This window comes from Brachycentrus maculatus, unplaced genomic scaffold, assembly GCF_059751285.1.
Source record: "Brachycentrus maculatus isolate JH-2025_06_01 unplaced genomic scaffold, ASM5975128v1 h1tg000059l, whole genome shotgun sequence".
Taxonomy (NCBI): domain Eukaryota; kingdom Metazoa; phylum Arthropoda; class Insecta; order Trichoptera; family Brachycentridae; genus Brachycentrus; species Brachycentrus maculatus.
The window spans coordinates 444,809-468,322 of NW_028280813.1; the positions used below are offsets into that span (position 1 = coordinate 444,809).

The 23,514-nt window shown below is 36.8% G+C and overlaps 3 protein-coding genes across 5 annotated transcripts in view; 2 read left to right on the forward strand and 1 right to left on the reverse strand.

Annotated features, from left to right (window-relative positions):
• The window catches only part of FANCI (Fanconi anemia complementation group I), a 36,127-nt gene extending 31,053 nt beyond the window's left edge, over positions 1-5,074 (forward strand). The window contains exons 25-26 of the mRNA XM_088256210.1: positions 816-1,017; positions 4,735-5,074. Of these exons, the coding sequence (XP_088112336.1) occupies positions 816-1,017; positions 4,735-4,841 (309 nt within the window). The 3' untranslated portion in view covers positions 4,842-5,074. The remainder of the gene's footprint in view (positions 1-815; positions 1,018-4,734) is intronic.
• Positions 5,075-6,943: 1,869 nt separating this feature from the next.
• The window catches only part of hfp (Poly(U)-binding-splicing factor hfp), a 34,064-nt gene continuing 17,493 nt past the window's right edge, over positions 6,944-23,514 (forward strand). Inside the window, exons 1-3 of one of the 3 annotated variants that reach the window (XM_088256219.1) lie at positions 6,944-7,100; positions 11,243-11,387; positions 20,042-20,113. In XM_088256219.1, coding sequence (XP_088112345.1) covers positions 7,080-7,100; positions 11,243-11,387; positions 20,042-20,113 — 238 coding nt within the window. In that variant the 5' untranslated portion in view covers positions 6,944-7,079. Of the gene's footprint in view, positions 7,101-11,242; positions 11,388-18,950; positions 19,035-20,041; positions 20,114-23,514 lie in introns of those variants that run through there. The other 2 variants (XM_088256221.1, XM_088256222.1) reach the window with 2 other exon arrangements.
• LOC148311692 (uncharacterized) lies at positions 20,798-21,928 on the reverse strand. The gene has a single exon (XM_088256239.1). The coding sequence runs from the start codon at positions 21,812-21,814 to the stop codon at positions 20,888-20,890; it is 927 nt and encodes a 308-aa protein (XP_088112365.1). The 5' UTR covers positions 21,815-21,928; the 3' UTR covers positions 20,798-20,887.

Sequence of the window (23,514 nt, forward strand, 5' to 3'; positions counted from 1 at the left end):
AGATTGATAAAGACATAGAAAGGATAGTGAATGCGGGGAACAAAGTGAATGGTGCACTGAAATCAGTTATAGCAAATAAAAACCTATCAGCGAAAGCTAAACTGGCAGTGCACAACGGAGTCCTGGTTCCAACTCTAATGTATGGAAGTGAAACATGGAGTTGGCAAAAGAAGGATGAAAGTAGACTGAATGCAGTCGAATTGCGATCTCTCAGAAGAATGTGCGACAAAACGATGTATGATAGATGTGCAAATAGTGAAATAAGGAAGGAATGCAAAGCTGAGATAAGCATTATCGATATAATTAAGAAAGGTGTGTTGAGATGGTTTGGACATGTAGAACGAATGAGTGAGGAAAGAACGGTAAAACAAATTTATGAGGCGAATGTAAGCGGGAAAAGAAGCAGAGGAAGACCGAGAAAAACATGGCACGATCAGGTATGCCAAATACTTGAAAGTGGTCAGGTTAGGAGTCGTAACAATCAGCGGGTATGTATGAGGAGATGCATGAACGTGGAGGAGGCGAAGAATGTTTGCAAGGACAGAGTGGTATGGCGCTCTATTCTCTCTGCCTACCCCTGCGGGGAAGCGGCGTGATGGTTAGTTAGTTAGTTAGTTAGAGGAAGACGAAACGCGTCACGTATTAACATATACATAAATAAATGTAGAATTCAATCCAACAAACCTTGTTTTATTTTGGATATATTACCCAACAATTCAATATGGAATTCTACCAACTGTCTGCAGTTACAATAAATAAAGTTATCACTTAAACCAGCCTATGACTGATTCGGTTGATGATTTTCTCGCATCCAGCTGGACTTGGCGTCTCATCTCTCCAAGGGCAGCGCCCGGGACTTCCGCATCAACAAGTCGGCCATCAGGGAGGCCCTCAAGGCCGTCTCCGAGGCGCCTGACGAGGACATGGAAGGCATCGAGGACCCGGAGTGCACCCTGGTGGAGGAAATCGACGCCGCCATCCAGGAAGGAGCTGACGGCGACAGCTCCGACAGCGACGGTGAGTGTAGTTTGTAACTTATGTATTAATTTTAAATCAAACACAGATTTTTTGAGTCTACTAAGTTTTATTTTATTAACAAAAACACGTAAAAAATTATATTGTGACAATTGTTTCGCCTTGTTAGGGCATTATCAAACGAATGTCATAATTTGTAACTCATGTAGTCTGTAATTCCTGTACTCTGTCACTGTACTAGGTCAATACTGTGTCGATTTGTTCATCAATCACAGATTTTAGTATATCGCTCACTCGCCGTTCCCGCTACAGCGCATGTCATATAATTTGGTCCATGTAGGTCAAGTGGGGTCATCCACTGTAGTTTGTGCCTTCACACATCGCTTACTCCTTTCAACAACGTCATATATCAAAAAACTTGATTTTTCAGGAGAACGTTTTTAAAGTTTAAAAATATAATACAACATATTAAAAATAAATATCAAGCCACTTATTGAACTTTTAACTGTGCAACAGATCTTTTTAGGTAAAACCTGAAGGATTTTCTTCATTTGAAAAATATTTAATATATTTAAAAAAAATAATTAAACAGTACCTTTTCTTCAAAATGCAAAAACAACACTTTCTGCCCTGCAGCGGGTAAATATTAAGTTAAAAATATGCCGCTTTTGCTGGGATATAGTACATTTTCTGGGCATTCTGAAAACATGCATGACTGAAAATTGACGATTTTTGATTTATGACGTTCTTGAAAGGAGTGAGCGATATATCAAAAAACTTAATATTTCAGGAGAACGTTTTTAAAGTTTAAAAATATAATACAACGTATTAAAAATAAATATCAAGCCACTTATTGAACTTTTAACTGTGCAACAGATCTTTGTGATAAACCTGAATGTTTTTTCTGCATTTGAAAAATATTTAGTATTTTAAAAAAAAATACTAAATACTTACAAGGGCCCAGAGCAGCCGTGTACTAAGCTTTGAGAATAGGTGTTTGCGGAGAATTTTAGGCATGCGGTGGTTTGACTTTGTGAGGAATGAAGAGATAAGGCGTAGGACGCAGCAAATCTCGGTCACAACTGTCGTCAAGAAAAGGCGATTCAGTTGGCTTGGCCATGTACTCCGCATGCCTCCCGAGAGCCGCCATCAAGCTCGCCTCCTTTACAAGGCATCAGGTTCCCGACCACTGCGGACGATTCGGCGGCAGTTCTCGTCAGAACTTCGGGACGCGAATCTGACTTGGGAGGATGCAAGAGAGCTGGCAGCCAACAGAAAAGCCTGGAGACAGTTTGTGGTCTCCATATGCTACACCTAGAGATCGGATATGGTTTATTATTATTATTTTATTTTTAAAAAAATAATTGAACGGTACCTTTTCTTCAAAATGCAAAAACAACACTTTCTGCCCTGCAGCGGGTAAATATTAAGGTAAAAATATGCTGGGATCTAGTACATTTTCTGGGCAATCCGAAAACATGCACAACTTAAAATTGACAATTTTTGATTTATGACGTTGTTGAAAGGAGTGAGCGATATGTACACAATTATCAAATCCTGTGTGTGTAATGTGTATGTATTTTCACATCTACCTTTCCAATCCATGTTACCTCTACCTGCACACTAATAAATAATAATAATAAAACCCTTATCCGCACCCCAATGATGCATAGGGCACTGCGTCATATAAACGCAGTGTTATCTTGATCGTTTACACATGAAGGAAAGTTGATCAGCCCTCCGCTTCAGGTAATAATATTGAATAAATATGACAGTGAAAAAATCACTTATATTTATTTTACCCCCCTTGGGAATCGAACCCGGGACCTCCAGAACGGTAGCCGAGCGTGCTGACCATTACACTACGGAGGCGGACCTGCACACTAGCCTCTTTTATATAGGCTTAGTAAAGTATTTCTTTAAAAGTTAATTAATTAACATACATATATAACAAGTGGATGTATCGATAGTCCGGTTTTGACTTCCAAAATAACTAATAATGTACCCGGCTACCGTACCCGTCACACGTTACAATCTTTATCCAGAGTACCTGTCCTTGGAACTAATTATGCACGAAGTTCACCTATGTTTCCAATGGCTAGCGAGTACAACTCACGTTTTAGCCAAGTTGACATTTTCAATTGCGGAAAATCTGTGTTGAAAAGTCGAATGGTGAGCATATTGTCCTCTCGGATCTTTAAAAACTATGCTTCTCTGCGCTGTATGTATGTCCCTACTAGAACTAACATCACACACACACACACACACACACACACACACATTCATTCATTTGCTAGATCCACACAAAATATTTAGTACTAATCATTATGTTTCTGTGGTCAACTATAATTGGCTTGTTTAACCTTTTAAACGCGTTAACTTTGTTCCTAAGAGACGCCCGTGCGCGGCTGTATTTCGCCGTTTTTTAAATGATTACTTTTATCATGTATTTAGTTAAGAAACGATTTATTTTCCTAAACAAAAACGTTCAATGGGATTCATTGTGCCTTTTTGGTACTCTATAATACACGTGTGTCACATTATTCTTGAAATATATCGTAATATAAACAAATTAGATCGTAACATAAATAAATCAAAGCACGCATCGTGTGTCACTCTTACCCACTGGCGATGCATATCGTTGAGAGTGAGACAGATATAGGGCATGATTATGGCGCGGACTAATTACCGACCGCAAGAAAAATCAGGGATCTGTTCTTTTATTTATCCTTGTGATGTTACAAATTATTAGTCAGATATTTCAACAGACGTCATAAGGCCAAGGATTGACGTATTATTTTATCCAAAGTTCCACACCATGGGAAAATCCCTCTAAGTTGAACTGAGGTTCGAAACTTGGAGCAATTTAAAAACACAAACGCTTATGTCAGCCGCGTATGGGGCATGTTTTGTTAAAACACATACGGTTATGCGAGCCGCGTGGATCCGGTCAATGTTTATCTTTTAATTGTTTTGTTTTACATATGTTGCTGTTGTTAACCCAAATAAAAATAAAAATAAAGATATTTATTCCTTAGTGTGTGTGGGGCGCCAAACCTCACACTTGTGCGGTGTGTCTTCTGCAACGCTTCGCTTCTGGGGGCGTAAGTCCCAGAAGTTCTGAAGTCCTGCGGCGAGAGGTGAGAATATTTACAAGTAAATATTCTCTCAAAATCCGATTCCGATGCGTAGGTCGAGGTGTGTACTGGTTCGTAGTCCGTGGTCGTTGCGATGGGTCAAGTCCAGGGGGGAGAATCCAGTAGAGTAGCGAAGGGTAGAGCGAGCGGAGAAATAAAAACACCAAGTTCAGTCGTCCAGGATGGAATGAATTTATTTCAGAAAAGATACACATATTTATACCCATACGGAGCTAATCTGCCGGGCTAGTCCCCCTATTGCCTACGTGCGCGGCCCCCACCACTTTTCTGCTGGGTTCCCGTTGGCCCCAGCGTAAGTAGTGGGAGCCACGCCCCCTTTCCCCGCTCAGTCTGGCGGGTTTCAATATGGGGACAGCTGCTCGGACAGTCGCTCCGTTTTATATCGCTTACAAATACAAATACTCTATATCTATCTTAAACTAAATTATGCTTATTGCGAGGGCTGTTCCTTTGTGGCAACGCAAATCATTTATTTAGGAACAGCCTCTCGCTTACAATTGGTACATTTATAATAATTATGACTATTACAAATGTGGTCCTTTTTCGGGCCTCATTTCGTCTGGTCCGTTACAGTGTGTTAAAAAAATACTTTTTTTTTCAGCTGAGACGTCTAACAGGAACAGTGTACGAAGAGATACGTCAGACGCTGACAGTGATGATGGGTCTCCAATAAAGAAGAAGAGAAGGAGCTCTCCGTCTCTTATATAAATACAATGGTCCAAAAACACCAACCATAGAAAAAAATCAAATGTTCTATACTGTCACGCTGACATCAGGCAACACCAAAACGATGAGCAGGATTGCCTGCAGAGGCCTACCTCACAAAGCATAATATGCCTTTATTATATGTCATTTTTAATCGTAACAATTGTAACTAGATATTATAAAATGTAAATAATTAAGGAATATATTTTAAGTGAAAATAATTAAGTGAAATAAAACTGTTAAAAAAACTCTTATTTTTGTTAAAATAAACTTTTATCTTTTCCTTTTTTATGCTTTTTTCCCCTTAGTCTACGCAATGGTGCATAGGGCACTATGTCAATGGAAGATTTTTGAGTGGAAGAGTTTGAAAGTGTATTATAATGCCAAAAAACAAAAGTATGTTTTTATTAGTTTCCAACGTCTGTATAGCTTCCTTCGCCTCCGTAGTGTAACGGTCAGCACGCTAGGCTACCATGCTGGATTCGATTCCCAAGAGGGTCAAATTAAATATAACTGATTTTTCAGTCTAATATTTATTTTCATCACCCTGGACTGGTACCTGAAGCGCAAGGCTGATCACCTTTCCTTTGTGTATTTAGCGATCAAGATAACATTGATATACGATACGGCGCCCTATGCACCATTGGGTGCGGGTAAGGGTTAGAAGAAGAAGAAGAGAAGTATAGCATCCTAGCCTAGTTGTTAGCCTATTTAACTACCGTGTTGGAGGTCCCTGGTTCGATTTTTAGGGGGATTAAAATGAATATAAGTGATTTTTCGATCTTGTATTTATCCAATATCACCCTGAGGTGCAGAGCTGACCATAGTAATTTACGACCAAGAAAACGCTGCATTGTCATGCAGTCCCTTTTGTGTCCCCGCAACTAAATCTTTAAGTGCTGACTAGATTTAAAAAATACATGTGAAGATGTGTATATTCACATTTTTTTATATTAATTTGAGAAGTAAAATTGGGATGGACACACTCCTTGGAAAAATAATAAAGACGTCGGAAGACCTGAATGCAGTCGAAATGCGATCTCTCAGAAGAATGTGCGACAAAACGATGTATGATAGATGTTCGAATAGTGAAATAAGGAAGAAATGCAAAGCTGAGATAAGCATTGTCGATAAAATTTAGAAAGGTGTTTTGAGATGGTAGACACGTAGAACGAATGAGTGGGGAAAGAATAGTAAAATAAATTTATGAGGCGAATGTAATTAGAAAAAGGAGCAGAGAAAGGCCGAGAAAAACATGGCACGATCAGGTATGCCAAATACTTGAATGTGGTCAGGTTAGGAGTCGTAATAATCGGCGGGCATGTATGAAGAGATGCATGAACAAGGAAGAGGCGAAGAATGTTTGCAAAGACAGAGTGGTGTGGCGTTCTTTTCTCACTGCCTACCCCTGCGGGGAACTGCGTGATGGTTAGTTAGTTAGTTAAGCCCTTTAAAAATATGGTCCGACGACATAGTCGTTGTGGGAGGTAGAAACTGGCTGCAAAAAGCAACCGACTGAAGGCAGTGGAAATATGTAGAAAAGGGATATATCCAGCAGTGGAGGACAGAAGGCTAGAGAAGAAGAATTTGAAAGCTGATAATGATTATTACAAACTTTCGCCCTAGAATTTACATCTAGTTAAAATTGTTACTATGTTCCATGACAGACTCTATTTAATAATGTTGCATCTATAAGTTGAAAGATCTTCGCGGTGTTTTTTTTAATGTTATATTTCCATTGCAACCAATGTTGAACTATTAACCCCGAAAAAGGATATTAATGTAAGTACTTATATTTATGTTCTCATCCTGGTATCATTTTAGCCTTTTAGTGATGTTCGTGCATTGATTACCAATAGCAGAAAGGTGGATGCCGATAATCGAACGAAATATTATATTGGTAACATATCAGGCGCTTTCTTCGCAAGTGTAAATAGCTAAAATAAAACTCTAGACTACTATTTTTGTAATGTAATTTGCCTGCTACGCTGGAAAATATCTTTAAAAAAAAATAATCGGAACCAATGTAATATTCCGATTATCACTATCGATTATTATATACTAATTAAAATCCATAGAAATTGCAGATACAATTTTGACGCTTTACGCGGTGCGTGTGGTTTTTGTGGTATTTTGGTTTATCGTCGAACGTCCTGTGTTTTGTGAATTATTAATAAATTATATACGACATTTTAGTATCAACACGTCTCCAACATATCCTGTTACGATCCTTTTATACAAATGAACGGAGCAATACACGCGGTGAGTCCTTTTAATACGTTTCTTTTCTGGAAATTTCATCGACGTTTTTCTTGACATAACATCCTTCTTACATTGCGTTGTTAATCTGCTGAATATTACCTTTACTCTATTTTTCACTAATATTTAAAGTATTTGTGAGTATTTTTTGTTTCAAATTACTATATTTTTTTTGTTGAAATCTAAATTTAAGACCTGTTTGTTGCGAGATGGTAGTTTTAAAATAACGGATTTTTCAGACAATGAAATGACTCCGAAACATGAATATTCTATATATTTCCCATTATTTCTATTTACTTTTGGTGTATAAAGCAGTATTATTGAATTGATGCAGTATTATTGAAATTATGGGTCGTTAATAAATCAATATCCAAACGGATAATTTTATATTATTTTTGACATCTCATCAAAGATGAAGAAGAATATGTAAGTCTGGGCATTTACGGGGCTGACGACCGTCATAGGCTGGTTTAAGTGATCACTTTACACACGTGTAACATTCACCAATTCTACCCATTATTGACAACCACGCTACTCAAATTCTTGGAAGTTCTGTATATATGAACCAATCTAGAAACCTTGTTCTTGAATCAATAGAACTTCACTAGAGGCATCTATTGGTGAGATGTAAAGAAGCTTTTTACTAAGCAGAAACTCTTATATTAGTATGTGAGGTCCGAATCCTGGATTATAATCACACACATGAGAAACACCAGAAAATACCATTTTCATTTTTATTTACAACATTTTTATTAACTTTTAAATTTAATATTAACCTATTCTGATAATTCGGATAATTTTAACCTATTCTGGTTAGAAATCTCGTTAGAAATATTCGTATTATATAAAAATATCGTATGAAAAAATATATAACTAACTTATCTTCATACCGCTTCCCCGCAAGGGTAGGTAGGGAGAGTAGAACGTCACACCAATCTGACTGCAAAAACCTTCGCGTCTTCATACATAAGCGCCGATTTTTCCGACTCCTAGCCTTACTAAGTATTTGAAATACTGAGAAGCGGCATGTTGGTTAGTTTCTTTTTTTTTAACCTTTTCCACTCTGACCATTTTTCTCATAACTGATCAGCTACTCTGATAAAAAAAAATGCGACGTTTTTCTACCATTAAAATAAATATTTTAGTTCCCTTATCTTGGGACACTCTGTTTTGCAATTCGTATGACCATTCGTTTTTATAACTGAACTTGAAAGTGTAACTTTCATCGTTTTCCATGGCGGATTAACTATAAAATATTTATTACAAACACTTAACCGGATCCACGCGGCTCGCATAACCGTATGTGTTTTAACAAGACATGCCCCATACGCGGCTGACATAACCGTTTGTGTTTTCACTTTGCTCCAAGTTTCCAACCTCAGTTCAACTTGGAGGGATTTTTTCATGGTGTGGAACTTTGGATAAAATAATACGTCAATCCTCGGCCTTATGACATCTGTTGAAATATCTGACTAATAATTTGTAACATCACAAGGATAAATAAAAGAACAGATCCCTGATTTTTCTTGCGGTCGGTAATTAGTCCGCGCCATAATCATGCCCTATATCTGTCTCACTCTCGACGCTACGCATCGCCAGTGGTCAAGAGTGACACACGATGCGTGCTTTGATTTATTTATGTTACGATCTTATTTGTTTATATTACGATATATTTCAAGAATAATGTGACACAAGTGTATTATAGAGTACCAAAAAGGCACAATGAATCCCATTGAACGTTTTTGTTTGGGAAAATAAATCGTTTCTTAACTAAATACATGATAAAAGTAATCATTTAAAAAACGGCGAAATACAGCCGCGCACGAGCGTCTCTTAGGAACAAAGTTAACGCGTTTAAAAGGTTAAAATGCAATTTCTGTTATTTTAACTGCTTACACTAATATCATTAAATTTGGAAATATAACAATTTCACAGGTTCACAACGGCGTGCTAGTACCGACACTAATGTATGGAAGCAAAACATGGAACTGGCAAAGGAAGGATGAAAGCAGAGTGAATGGCTGTTGAAATGCGCTCCCTCAGACGAATGTGTGGAAAATCATTGTATGACAGAATTAAAAACGACGATATAAGAAAGGAATGTAAGGCTGAACGGGGAATAATTGAAAAGATTAGGAAGAGCTCTTTGCGGTGGTATGGACATGTGGAGCGAATGGATAGCGAGAGAATGACTAAGAAAATATATGTGGCGAATGTGAGAGGGAAAACAGAACGTGGACGACCGAAAAAGACTCGGCACGATCAGATCAATCAGAACCTAAAATCTGGCGGTGTCAAAAGTCTGCGTAATCGGAGGGCATGTATGACTAGATGTATGGATGTGAAGGAGGCGAGGAGTGTATGTCAGGACAGAAGAGTGTGGCGTTCCATCCTCTCTGCCTACCCCTGCGGGGAAACGGCGTGATGGTAGTAGTAGTAGTAGTTGAAATATAATAGCTCCACAAAACGAACAAATATGGTCACAAAAAGTGGTAGTATCCTCGGAGGACCGTCATAAATGAAGGATAACGACTGACTGTGCCAAAAAATATTTTCTTCTCTCTCTTACCCTTATCCGCACCCCAATGGTGCATAGGGCACTGCATCGTATAGAAGCAGTGTTATCTTGATCGATAAATACACGAAGGAAAGGTGATCAGCCTTCCGCTTCAGGAACCAGTCCAGGGTCATATTAAACAAATATTAGACTGAAAAATCACTAATATTTATTTTGACCCTCTTGGGAATCGAACCCGGGACCTCCGGCATGGTAGCCTAGCGCGCTAACCACTACACTATGGAGGCGGACAATATTAGCGTATGACAAATATTTTATCACCCAAAATGATAATCTATTTTTCCTAGATTATAATCTAAGTAATGGGAAGTTTCACTGAAGAAATGTTGGTTATTTCAATATGTTGCGATGATTAACCGCGTTTATCTCAAATATTTGCTGGTAAAATATACACTCAAATAGTGAAATAAGGAAGGAATGCATATCTGAGACAAGCATTATCGATAAAATTAAGAAAGGCGTGTTGAGATGGTTTGGACATGTAGAACGAATGAGTGAGGAAAGAACGGTAAAACAAATTTATGAGGCGAATGTTAGCGGGAAAAGAAGCAGAGGAAGACCGAGAAAAACATGGCACGATCAGGTATGCCAAATACTTGAAAGTGGTCAGGTTAGGAGTCGTAACAATCAGCGGGTATGTATGAGGAGATGCATGAACGTGGAGGAGGCGAAGAATGTTTGCAAGGACAGAGTGGTGTGGCGTTCGATTCTCTCTGCCTACCCCTGCGGGGAAGCGGCGTGATGGTTAGTTAGTTTTTGTTTTTTTTTTTCAAATATACTTGGGTGATAGAGAAATCAGTGATTAAAGTTATACCTGCGCCGGGCCAGACATTGTGGCCCACGGAGCTTATATTGGAAGCTGTCCCACCGCATGCCCAGATCTGATACAGAAGCATCTAGGCTTCCTGACAGATCTGCCCTTGCCAAGCAATTTTTTTAAAACTTCTTCTTTTTCTTCTTTATGTAGATCATGTCGCTCTTGGGATGTTGACTCCCAGCTGTCTTTCCATCTTTTCGGAGGTCTGCCTGGGGGTCTGCGTCCTTCAGGGTTGCCTTGGAGGGCGATACGTGGAAGTCTGTCTTCTGACTTTCTGTTTATATGTTCCTTCCAGTATCGCCTTCGTTGTCGTCCCCACCTCACGATATCCTCCGTCTTACACATGCATTTTTTTTAACTAAGTTGTGAAATTGATTGAAAATGTGGAACAATATAAAATTGTATCCCGATTTTACTGTGAATTTACATTTAAAAGGTTTCAATACACCTATCACTGCCAATCTAAATAAATACAAGATTGTAAGTCCATCACCAAATTTTCTAGAAGAACCCCGGTGTAGGCAGTGAAAGGGATTAGTGTTTAGTTCAATTAGTCAGCTAGATCCGATTCCGACTCGACGTTGGCCGGTACACAGACGCCCACTACCCCGACCAGCACAGCAGACAGACACAGAACAGTGCAAAGACGTTCTCTGGCCCACGGAGCTGCCTACTAGAATCATACGGGCCAGAATGTCTGGCCTACAGAGTGGTGAGAGTTAATCTTATTTTGTTTTGTTTATTTCCCAGATGGCCGGGTTGGACCCCTCCGTGGTGATGATGGCCGCCCCCGCTCCGGAGCTCCCCGCGCCCCCGCTGCTGGACTCCGTCCCGCAAATCATGGAATCCGTCCCGCAAATGATGGAATCCGTCCCGCAAATGCCCATACAACAAGGCAAGTTTCAAACTGGGACTTCTCCATTTTCAGCTTTGCGAAATAAGAGTTCGCTTAGGTTGAATTGAAGCCGTTTGCAATGGGTCAAATCGGCCCGTGCGACGACGCGCTGTGGGGTGTTGGGCAGTGATGAATGGAAGGAGTCGAGTGAATATATAGCGTTCTATCCTGTGTGGCTACCATTACGGGGAGACGGATCTGTCAGGGAACAGTGTGGTATTGGTTTTTGTGTACGGTACCTTATATCCAATGTCAGATTGGATGAGATGATTTCAGGATGTTGATTGAATGATATGACTTCAGTTTCAGTGTTGGAATAGTATGATATTGATTTGTGTGCCTATTCAGATGAGTGTGAAATGAATGATATGACTTCAGATAAATGTAAAATGAAAGAAAGACTTCGTATTCAGTGTCAATTGGATGATATAAGTGTCGATTGAATGATGTAACTTCAAATTCAATGTCGATTGATTAATATGACTTCAGATAAGTGTGCATGACTTCATATTCAGTTTTGATTGAATGATATGACTGCAGGTTTAGTGTAAAATGTATGATATGACTTCTGATCCAGTGCGGATTGAATAATATGACTTCAGATAAGTGTCGATTGAATGATATGACTTCAGATAAGTGTTGATTGAATGAAGTGACTTCAGATTGAACGATATGACTTCAGATAGGTGTTGAATGAACGATACGACTCCGGATTGAGTGCGGATGGTATGATGCAGCCTGAGACTCGCCCGGGGTCGTCTTCTGGCATTTTCCACACCCATTATTAATACAGGATTTCCCGTTTGCTTGAGATGTTGCAGTTTTGTGGTACCGACGAATCGACGACCAATTACGGCACGGATACACTCACCAAGATGTCGGACGCGTCCAATCTTTACGTGCTATTTCTGTCATACTTCAATCTGTGCTATTTATTTTAAAATTCCTCTTTTTCTTTCAACCAATTGATATTTTTGTTTATTTTCACCAAAAGATAGAAGTAAAAAAATATCTGGGTATTTTATTTGAAGAGTATACATATCGCTCACTCCTTTCAAGAACGCCATAAATAAAAAATTGACAGTTTTCAGTTGCGCATGTTTTCGGAATGCCCAGAAAATGTACTATATCCCAGCAAAAGTGGCATATTTTCAACTTAATATTTACCCGCTTGCCATTTATTGAACTTTTTGCTGTGCAACAGATCTTTTTAGGTTAGGACCTGAGGGTTTTTTCTCTATTTCAAAAATATTTAGTACATTTAAAAAATAATTTAAAAAAATACTTTTTGTTCAAAATGCAAAAACAAAACTTTCCGCCCTGTAGCGGGTAAATATTAAGTTAAAAATATGCCGCTTTTGCTGGGATATACTACATTTTCTGGGCATTCCGTAAACATGCACAACTGAAAATTTACGATTTTCGATTTATGACGTTCTTGAAAGGAGCGAGCGAGTATATTATAATGAATAATTTTATGAAATACTAGTAAAAATTTCGTCTATGTATGACAAAGATGAAAATATGTATTGAAGTAGAACTTTGGAAATCGGGACAAGATTCTGAAGAAAAATATTTGTAGGAAAACATTTATAAAAACTCATTTATTATTACATTAAATTATTATATATATAACCTAATTTAGTTTAAAATTAAGAAAGGTGTATTGAGATGGTTTGGACATGTGGAACGAATGAGCGAGGAAAGAACGGTAAAACGGATTTATGACGCGAATGTTAGTGGGAAAAGAAGCAGAGGAAGACCGAGAAAAACATGGCACGATCAGGTATGCCAAATACTTGAAAGTGGTCAGGTTGGGAGTCGTAACAGTCGGCGGGTATGTATGAGGAGATGCGTGAACGTGGAAGAGGCGAAGAATGTTTGCGAGGACAGAGTGGTGTGGCGCTCTATTCTCTCTGCCTACCCCTGCGGGGAAGCGGCGTGATGGTTAGTTAGTTAGTTAGTTAGTTAATTTAGTTTTTAAATGATTGAAAAGTCGATAAAGTATAGGGTACCGTAGAACGGGGCTACTTGAACTTTGATGTGTTACTTGAGCCCAGTACAAAAAAGATATATATTTCTGTATTTGGTCTACAATAATGAACGTACCGTGACAATAAGTGTCACCTGTCAGGGAAACAATGAATCGTGTCCATACGTTCATTATTGTAGACCAAATACAGATCTAAATATCTCTTTTGTGCTGGGCTCAAGTAACGCATCAAAGTTCAAGTAGCCCCGTTCTATGGCAGTGTGCCTGTATTGGTACTCGAATACTGTAATATTAGTAAAATGAAGCAAATAATGTCCATATACCTCGGAAGGAACAGCGTCATATAGTAGTACACTACCACTAGAGGCCGATGAACATGGATAGTACTATGTGACAATATGTACTATGTACGTACTGTATTACTTGAAAAAAAAGCGCAGGGCTGATCGCCTTGCCTTTGTGCAATTAACGATCAAGATAACACTACGTCGCTACGATGCAGTGCCCTATGCACCATTGGGTGTGGATAAGGGTTAGAAGAAGAAGTATTACTAATTCCCAAATCTCAACAGGCCACAGCCATAATTAGTTTAGATCTCCGGGCTTCCGCTGTGATTGTTATAAGATGCTGGACAACCGACTGTTTGTCCGCCTCCGTAGGCTAGTGGTTAGCGAGTTTGACTCGCTTGAGATCCCGGGTTCGATTCCCAGAGGGATCAAATAAATATAAGTGATTTTTTCACTGTTATGTTTATTCAATATTACCCTGGTGCCTGAAGCGGAGGGCTGATCACCTTTCCTTTGTGTGTTAGCGATCAAGATAACGCTGCGTTTATATGATGCAATGCCCTATGCACCATTGGGGTGCGATTAGGAGTTTGAATGTAAAAAAATAAAAATTGAATTTTTCTTTGTAATATTTTATAATTGAATTTTGTGGGATACCATGGTGATTTTTGTATGAAAATAAACATTTGTATAAAACCACTTTTTTTGAGTTTATTCGTATAAACATGACTAGTTTTGAGAACTACAGATGTTCTCATCAACTGGCGAAAATACAAACTTTTTGTTGATTAATTTTGTCAGAAATTACAAGATATAAAATCACGATTTTCATCCCTTGCCTTGTTGTGTATATAACATTATGTCTAGCCCTCGCACCAGTCTGATGATGTCGGTAACGACGTAACTCGATCACTAGTCAAATAAAATAATAGTGGAATAAAAACTATATATTGTTTTTTTATTTTATATAAAATGCGTTACCATAAAAAAATGTCAGTTCAAAACACAAACTTGTTACAAGCCAAATTTTATACAATTATTATTTACTATGGAAGCTATGCTGTAGTATTTCCAATCCAACGCATAGAAATAATTATTCAGACACAACTCCCGTGTCCATCGCTAGTCATCAAATTTTGTAAGGACACATGAGCCGTGTCCATCGCTCTGCATCAAAGTTTGTAAGGGCACGGGAGCCGTGTCCAACACGCAAGATGATATCAAATCCGCCTTGGAATTGTATAAAACTAATTTTATTTTTATTATACGTTATTGAAAAATCTATTTTTAATTCATTTGTATAGTTTTTAGGGGCGCGTTTAGACAAACATAATTTTATTTATTTTTACAGCTTTTATCGCGGTCCGGGCGATCGCGTCGGGAGCGGCGTTCCTGTGCGGAGAGATTGTAACCAGTTTCGCCGCGGTGCCGGCGTTGTCGGCGCATATAACTGATTCCGTTCTTGTCTTTCAGATCATGTTGCATATATATATATATATAACGTTGTGTTTCTGCTTTTTGTTTCAGGCAGTTGATAATTAATTAATTTTTTTTAAATTTTCACCATTTGATCGCAGTCTATGGTTTATTTTTCGGAATGGACAAAAGTCTAGTCTAATGGCTAGCGAGTTTGACTGACGCGTTTGAAGCTCCGCCTTCGATATCCGTCAGGTCAAAATATATACATATTTATATATTATATGATATATTATGGTGTTAGAATCAATTTATTCGATATTACCCTGGACTGGTACCTGCAGCGGAGGGCTGATCACCTTTCCTTCATGTGCTAACGATCAAGATAACAGTGCATTTATATGATGCAGTGCCCTATGCACCATTGGGGTGCAGACAAGTGTTCGAAGAAGAATACATATATATATATATATATATATATATATATATATATATATATATATATATATATATATATATATATATATATATATATATAAAAACTAACTAACTAACCATCACGCCGCTTCCCCGCAGGGGTAGGCAGAGAGAATCGAACGCCACACCACTCTGTCTTTGCAAACATTCTTTGCCTCTTCTACATTCATGCATCTCCTCATACATACCCGACGATTATTACGACTCCTGACCCGGCCGCTTTCAAGTATTTGACATACCTGATTGTATATATATATATAAATATACATATATATATATATATATATATATATATATATATATATATATATATATATATATATATACATATATATATATATATATATATATATATATATATATATATATATATATATATACATATATATACATATATATACATATATATACATATATATACATATATATACATATATATACATATATATACATATATATACATATATATATATATATATATATATATATATATATATATATATATATATATATATATATATATATATATATATATATATATATATATATATATATATATATATATATATATATATATATATATATATACATATATACATATATATACATATATATACATATATATACATATATATATATATATATATATATATATATATATATATATATATATATATATATATATATATATATATATATATATATATATATATATATTCAGTAGGTAGAGTGAGGTCAAGGGATCTTGCATCCCTTATGTCACTGCGACCATATTAGGTCCATTGTGACCTCCCTCTGTATTACAGCTCACTGCCAAGACCTACATGAGTCATGTAACTCACGACCTGTCTTGGTGGTAGGAGCTTCACCTTCTCGGAGTCCAGTAGTGGTCCCCCAAGGATGTGACTTGGTTTGCGAGCGAGTGCGTTACAATTATAGAGAATGTGGATTGGTGTTTCGTTATCCTTCATACAAAATCTGCATACTGGGGAGTCGTGTAGTCCAATTTTTGTCGTGTGTTTCCTCCGTCTGCAGTATGAACTATACCTTTGTTACTTACTTACTTACTAATAACCCTTATCCGCACCCAATGGTGCATAGGGCACTGCATCGAATCGACGCAGTGTTATCTTGATCGTTACTCGCATGAAGGCAAGGTGATCACTCTTGCGCTTCTGGAACCAGTCCGGGGTGATATTAAATAAATATTACAGCGTGAAATCACTAGTATTTATTTTCACCCCCCCTGGGAATCGAAGCGGGGACCTCAGGCACGGTAGCTAAGCACGCTGACCGTTACACCACACGGAGGCGGACATACCTTTGTACATCAAATGAAATAAAATCAGTCTTTGTACGATTGACCGTCGCGTCCGGACGCAGTGCCCTACGCACCGTCGGGCGTAGAGGCGATGCGTGATCGCCGGTCATCGAGCAATTACCCGCAAGGGTATGCAGAGATGACAGAATATCACGGAAATATCGCGACGATTCTTTAAAATAAACCATAGACCTATTTTTTCTGTTTCAGCTATTTTTATTTAATTTTTTTCTAGTTTAAGTATTTTAGAATTATGATACATATCAATTATTTAATACATTATTTAAAAAAATATTTTCTATATATATTTTAAGCTGTTTTTTCTAAAATTGTCTGAAAAATGTAAAAAAAATAAAAATCTGTAATTTTTCGAGACGCCAATGGTGCACGGCGATCAAGCTTTAATACCAGGATTTTTTAATGATGTCTCGACATAGACGAAGAAGAAAACGTATGTCTAGACATCTACTGGGCTTACGGTCCGCCGTTGGCCGGTTCGAGTGATCTTTTTACATAATCAACAACCGCGCAGTCAAATTTCGGAAGGATATTTTTAAATGAAGCGTAAACGACTTCCGAAATTTTAGTAGTGTATTTGTTGATTGTGGATGTTACGCAGTATGTATAAAGCGATCACTCAAACCAGTCGACGACAAGTTGTAAAAAGTAACTAACCATCACGCCGTTTCGCCGCAGGGGTTGGCAGAGAGAATAGAACGCCACACCAAACTGTCTTTCCAATCAATACTCGCCTCTTCCACATTCATGCATCTCGTCATGCATCTTCTTCTTCTTCTTTTCCCATGTTCGCTCCCTGGTGGAGCATATGGCCAACGCGAGACGTCTCCAAGTCACTCTGTCACGCGCCATCTCCTTGGCTTCCTCCCAGGTCAGTCCGGCGTCTCCAAGCTCCGCTGAGTATAGTCAGTGAATGGTCGTCAGCGGCCTTCCGGGGCGCCGGAATCCTCGGGGTTGGAAGAAGAGACATGAGTCGTGCATACGTGCCGATTATTCCAACTTCTGGCTTGACCACTTTCAAGTATTTGAAATACTTGACCACTTGGCCAAGTTTTCCTCTGGCCTTCCTCTGCTTCTATTATCGACCGCATTCGCCTCACGTGCCCAAACCATCTCAACACACTCTTCTTAATTTTACGACTGGTTGTAAGCCCTGTAAATGCCCAGACTTCTGTATTCTTCTTTATCTACTTTCAGATATTGTTGAGTACTATCTACCCTCTGATTGCAAACAGCTATATATGGTATCAAACGTTTCGACCAATATCACTAGTCGGTTTTTGGTTAGTTGGAAGATATTGCTTTTTAGCAATAAGCCCGCCAATGTACGTGTTTCTTTTCTGTACATGAAGTTTAAATAAATATGAAAAATCACTATTCGAAAGATGTTTAAATAGCCTTTACATATTATTTTTTGACATCTCATCAAAGATGAAGAGGAATATGGAAGTCTGGGCATTTACGGGGCTGACGACCGTCATAGGCTGGTTTAAGTGATCACTTTACACACGTGTAACATTCACCAATTCTACCCATTATTGACAACCACACTACTCAAATTCTTGGAAGTTCTATATATATATATATATATATATATATGAACCAATTTCGAAACATTGTTCTCGAATCACTAGAACTTCACTAGAGACATCTAGTGGTGAGATGAAAAGAAGCTTTTTACTGAGCAGAAACTCTAACGGTCGTCAGCCCCGTAAAAGCCCAGACTCCAATATTCTTCTTCATCTTTGATGAGATGTCAAAAAATAATACGAAAATAACTCCTGCAATCGGAGATAATCCAGATTTTGTGAACAAGTATTTGGACACACTCAAAATGTTGTGAACCTTTGCATAGGTGACGATTTGTGTCATTTTTATTCAGTGCCCCGTGCGCCATTGGACGAGTCTCGATTTTTGTATTGTCTATATGTCTATTGTCTATTTTACGAATGTTGGCATATATGCCCCCTCTTTAGAATGTAAGGTTGTGAGAATTGAGCAAATAACTTATGGACACGTTTGGTTTTGCTTATGTGTTAGTAGGGTCTGCGCCCTCCTGCTGCGCGCTGGGGGCCGGTCGGAGCCGAGGCGGCCGTCTCCACGCGGGCGCAGCGGATATGCTTTCAAGCAAAATGTACTTTACGCACGTTCAAAGTCTGGCAACACCGCGCGTCCACGCGCCCGCTCGCCGCCACTCCCAAAAAATTTTTTTTTTTGATTGCCGATTGCGTAACGCCATGAAAATCGTCTCAATGTCGATTGGCCGAATGTCGGTGTCGCATATAATATTCGATTTATTGTAACTGCAGACAGTTGGTAGAATTCCATTTTAAATTTTTGGGTAATATATCCAAAATCAAACAAGGTTTTCAGATTGAATTCTACTTTTATTTAGATATTACTAACTAACTAACCATCACGCCGCTTCGCCGCAGGGGAAGGCAGAGAGAATAGAATGCCACACCACTCTGTCTTTGCAAACATTCTTCGCATCTTCCAGTCATTTATCTAAAATCATAAAATTAATTGTTCATGGTGCAGGGTTGTCACAAAATTTGTCATAGAAAATATGAAAACTAAATTATATGACAAAAGTAATTGTTTGTGTTAGTTTAATATTAAAAGTATACACACACACACATACTTGTATAAAAAATTAAAAAACAATCAGAATCGACACTAAAATCACTGTTATCAGATTGGGCAGTGACGGCATCTCGGGGATTATTGGACAACCCTGAGCGCCATTAGTTGTTCCGACGACAAAGCTCTCTTTAATTTACGTTTAAAGTGGTAAAAACAAATTCTGTTTCAATTCTAAGTATGCAAAGATATTCTCAATAGATGTCACTATGCGTTCAAAATATTTGTACATTTTAAATAATTGATTTTCTTTAGTAAAAGCCCATTTAAAACGGCGCGTCTTAAAACATTATTTTTGTATGAGCGGCGCTCCGGTCACAGAAAATCATGCGTCCTAAGACGCGTTATCCGGTCAAGAGTAACTTTATTGGCTTGGGAAGGCCGGCAGGTGGCGGCACGAGCCCGCGGCGTCCGACCCGCGGTGTTGCCGCGCATATTGTGTCGCATATTGCCCGCTCCGTTACGACGGCCGCTTGAACTGTGCGATTGTTGTTTTAGGTGTGGATCCGGTCTCCGCGTTTCTGGCGACACCCATCTATGACCTGCAGCAGGTCGGAGACGTCTTCACAGGTAAGTACTGGCGATGCTTCTTCTCCGACTTACTCCTCATTGCCGAGGGTTGTGACCCTCGCGGAAGTAATGATCCTTCTCCAGTTATCACTCTCAAAGTAAATAGGATTAAGCTATTTATTTAAATTTCACGTACAAAAAATAAATAAGTACACTGGCGGACTTATTGACAAACAGCAATATCTTCCAACCAACCGAAATTATATAAACTATATATCGTTGTCATACAGGAGAAAGTGACCAAGTGCATTGTTTTACAAAAACGTGATCATTGACTATTTGATATCTTACTAGCTTAATTTTACCCTGAAAAACATTTTAATAATATAATTAATAATAGTTAAATATTTTAAACTTGGAAGTATAATATGTCCGCCTCCGTAGTGTAATGGTCAGCACGCTCGGCTACCGTTCTGGAGGTCCCGGGTTCAATTCCCAAGGGGATAAAATAAATATGAGTGATTTTTTCACTGTCATATTTATTCAATATTACCCTAGACTGGTACCTGAAGCGGAGGGCTGATCACCTTTCCTTCATGTGTAAACGATCAAGATAACACTGCGTTTATATGACGCAGTGCCCTATGCACCATTGGGGTGCGGATAAAGGTTTTAATATATATATATATAACGTGGTAATATTTTCCTTTTGAAAATTAAGTGTAAATAATATGTAAAGTGGGTGTATAATAATAAAATAAACAATGTGTTGCTTTGTAATTAAAGTTTATTCTTAATTTATCTTCTTCTTGTAGTGAAGGGACTGGTATAAGTTTAGTGATATGATAAAGTTTTTTTTTTTTCTTTCTTTCTTTTTTCCTTCTTTTTTTCTTTCTTTTTTTCTTTCTTGTTTTTTTTTTTCTTTCTTTTTTTTTTCTTTTTTCCGTTCTTTTTTTTCTTTCTTTTTTTGTATTTTTTTTTTCTTCTTGACCCTTTTAAAGTAGACACAGTTTTTTTCAATCCATTTGTTTTTTTCTTTTGAATTCCTTCATTTTTATTCAGATCTCTTAAAGTATCTTCTAATATAACCAAATGTACAACTTTTAATTGTTCATCTGCATTTTCATTCGATTCTAAAACTGGATTCCTGCTTAGACAATCTACTTCTAAATTCTTCTTTCCTGGAGTATATTTTATTTTATCTTTCGTAGAAGTTTTTTCTACTTTATTTTTATTTTCATTTTTCAAGCACTGTTTCTGTGTTTTTTGTATGTCTTTATTTTTATTCTGATCTTTTAAATTATCTTCTAATTTAACCAAATTTACAACTTTTAATTGTTCATCTGCATTTTCATTCGATTTTAATACTGGATTCCTGCTTAGACAATCTACTTCTAATTTCTTCTTTCCTGGAGTATATTTTGTTTTATATTTTGTAGTATTTTTTTCTACTTTATTTTTATTTTCATTCTTCAAGCACTTTTTCTGTGTAATTTGTAAATCTTCATTTTTATTATTAATCTTATCATCCTCCTTTGTTTTAAACCAGCACCTTGCTTCAGAGTGATATCGAGTTCCCTTATTTGAATTTTCACAAATCTTACATGGACTTTTATCTTTAATTTTATCACTAGTTCTTAGATTTCCACGTCTTCTTTGTTTATCTTCTAATCGTTTTCTTTGATCATCTTCTGATTTTTCTCTCTCACTCCGAACATATTGTAGTAATTGTTTTAATACATCTAATGTTTCATAATCCATTTCCAATTAACAAAATTGTCGTTTTATAACGTGGTAATATTTTCCTTTTGAAAATTGCGTGTAAATAATATGTAAAGTGGGTGTATAATAATAAAATAAACAATGTGTTGCTTTGTAATTAAAGTTTATTCTTAATTTATCTTTATAATAATTTTTATATCTATCTATCTATCTATCTATCTGATTCTGACAGTCAATAATATTATCGGAAGTCTTTTGTTTAATTCTGAGCGACGCATGCGGCATCTGGTGGTAGAACTGTTTTATGTAGGTACTTTTTGTAAGTACTTAATAAAATGTATAGGTAGGTACCTAGTTATTTTATTACATATATATATATATATATATATATGTAATAAAATAACTAGGTACCTACCTATACATTTTATTAAGTACTTACAAAAAGTACCTACATAAAACAGTTCTACCACCAGATGCCGCATGCGTCGCTCAGAATAAAACAAAAGACTTCCGATAATATTATTAACTGTCAGAATCAGATAGATAGATAGATAGATAGATATAAAAATTATTATAAAGATAAATTAAGAATAAACTTTAATTACAAAGCAACACATTGTTTATTTTATTATTATACACCCACTTTACATATTATTTACACTTAATTTTCAAAAGGAAAATATTACCACGTTATAAAACGACAATTTTGTTAATTGGAAATGGATTATGAAACATTAGATGTATTAAAACAATTACTACAATATGTTCGGAGTGAGAGAGAAAAATTAGAAGATGATCAAAGAAAACGATTAGAAGATAATCAAAGAAAACGTGGAAATTTAAGAACTAGTGATAAAATTAAAAATAAAAATCATGTGAAAAAAATTTCTACAAAATATAAAATAAAATATACTCCAGAAAAGAAGAATTTCGAAGCAGATTGTGTGAGCAGGAATCCAGTATTAGAATCGAAGGAAAATGCAAATGAACAATTAAAAGTTGTAAATTTGGTTAAATTAGAAGATATTTTAAAAGATCAGAATAAAAATGAAGACATACAAATAACACAGAAACAGTGCTTGAAAAATGAAAATAAAAATAAAGTAGAAAAAACTTCTACGAAAGATAAAATAAAATATACTCCAGGAAAGAAGAATTTAGAAGTGGATTGTCTAAGCAGGAATCCAGTATTAAAATCGAATGAAAATGCAGATGAACAATTAAAAGTTGTAAATTTGGTTAAATTAGAAGATAATTTAAAAGATCAGAATAAAAATAGCGACATACAAATAACACAGAAACAGTGCTTGAAAAATGAAAATAAAAATAAAGTAGAAAAAACTTCTACGAAAGATAAAATAAAATATTCTCCAGGAAAGAAGAATTTAGAAGTAGATTGGCTAAGCAGGAATCCAGTATTAAACTCGAATGAAAATGCAGATGAACAATTAAAAGTTGTAAATTTGGTTAAATTAGAAGATACTTTAAGAGATCTGAATAAAAAGGAAGGAATTCAAAAGAAAAAAAAAAATGGATTGAAAAAAACTGTGTCTACTTTAAAATCGTCAAGAAGAAGAAAAAAATACAAAAAAAAGAAACAAAAAAAGAACGGAAAAAAGAAAAAAAAAAGAAAGAAAGAAAAAAAAACAAGAAAGAAAAAAAAGAAAGAAAAAAAAGAAGGAAAAAAGAAAGAAAGAAAAAAAATTATCATTTCACTTAACTTATACCAGTCCCTTCAC

What these genes read in the sequence shown, in the direction of transcription:
- LOC148311692 (XM_088256239.1), bottom strand. Translation starts at nt 21,814, where the DNA reads ATGGATTATGAAACATTAGATGTATTAAAACAATTACTACAATATGTT.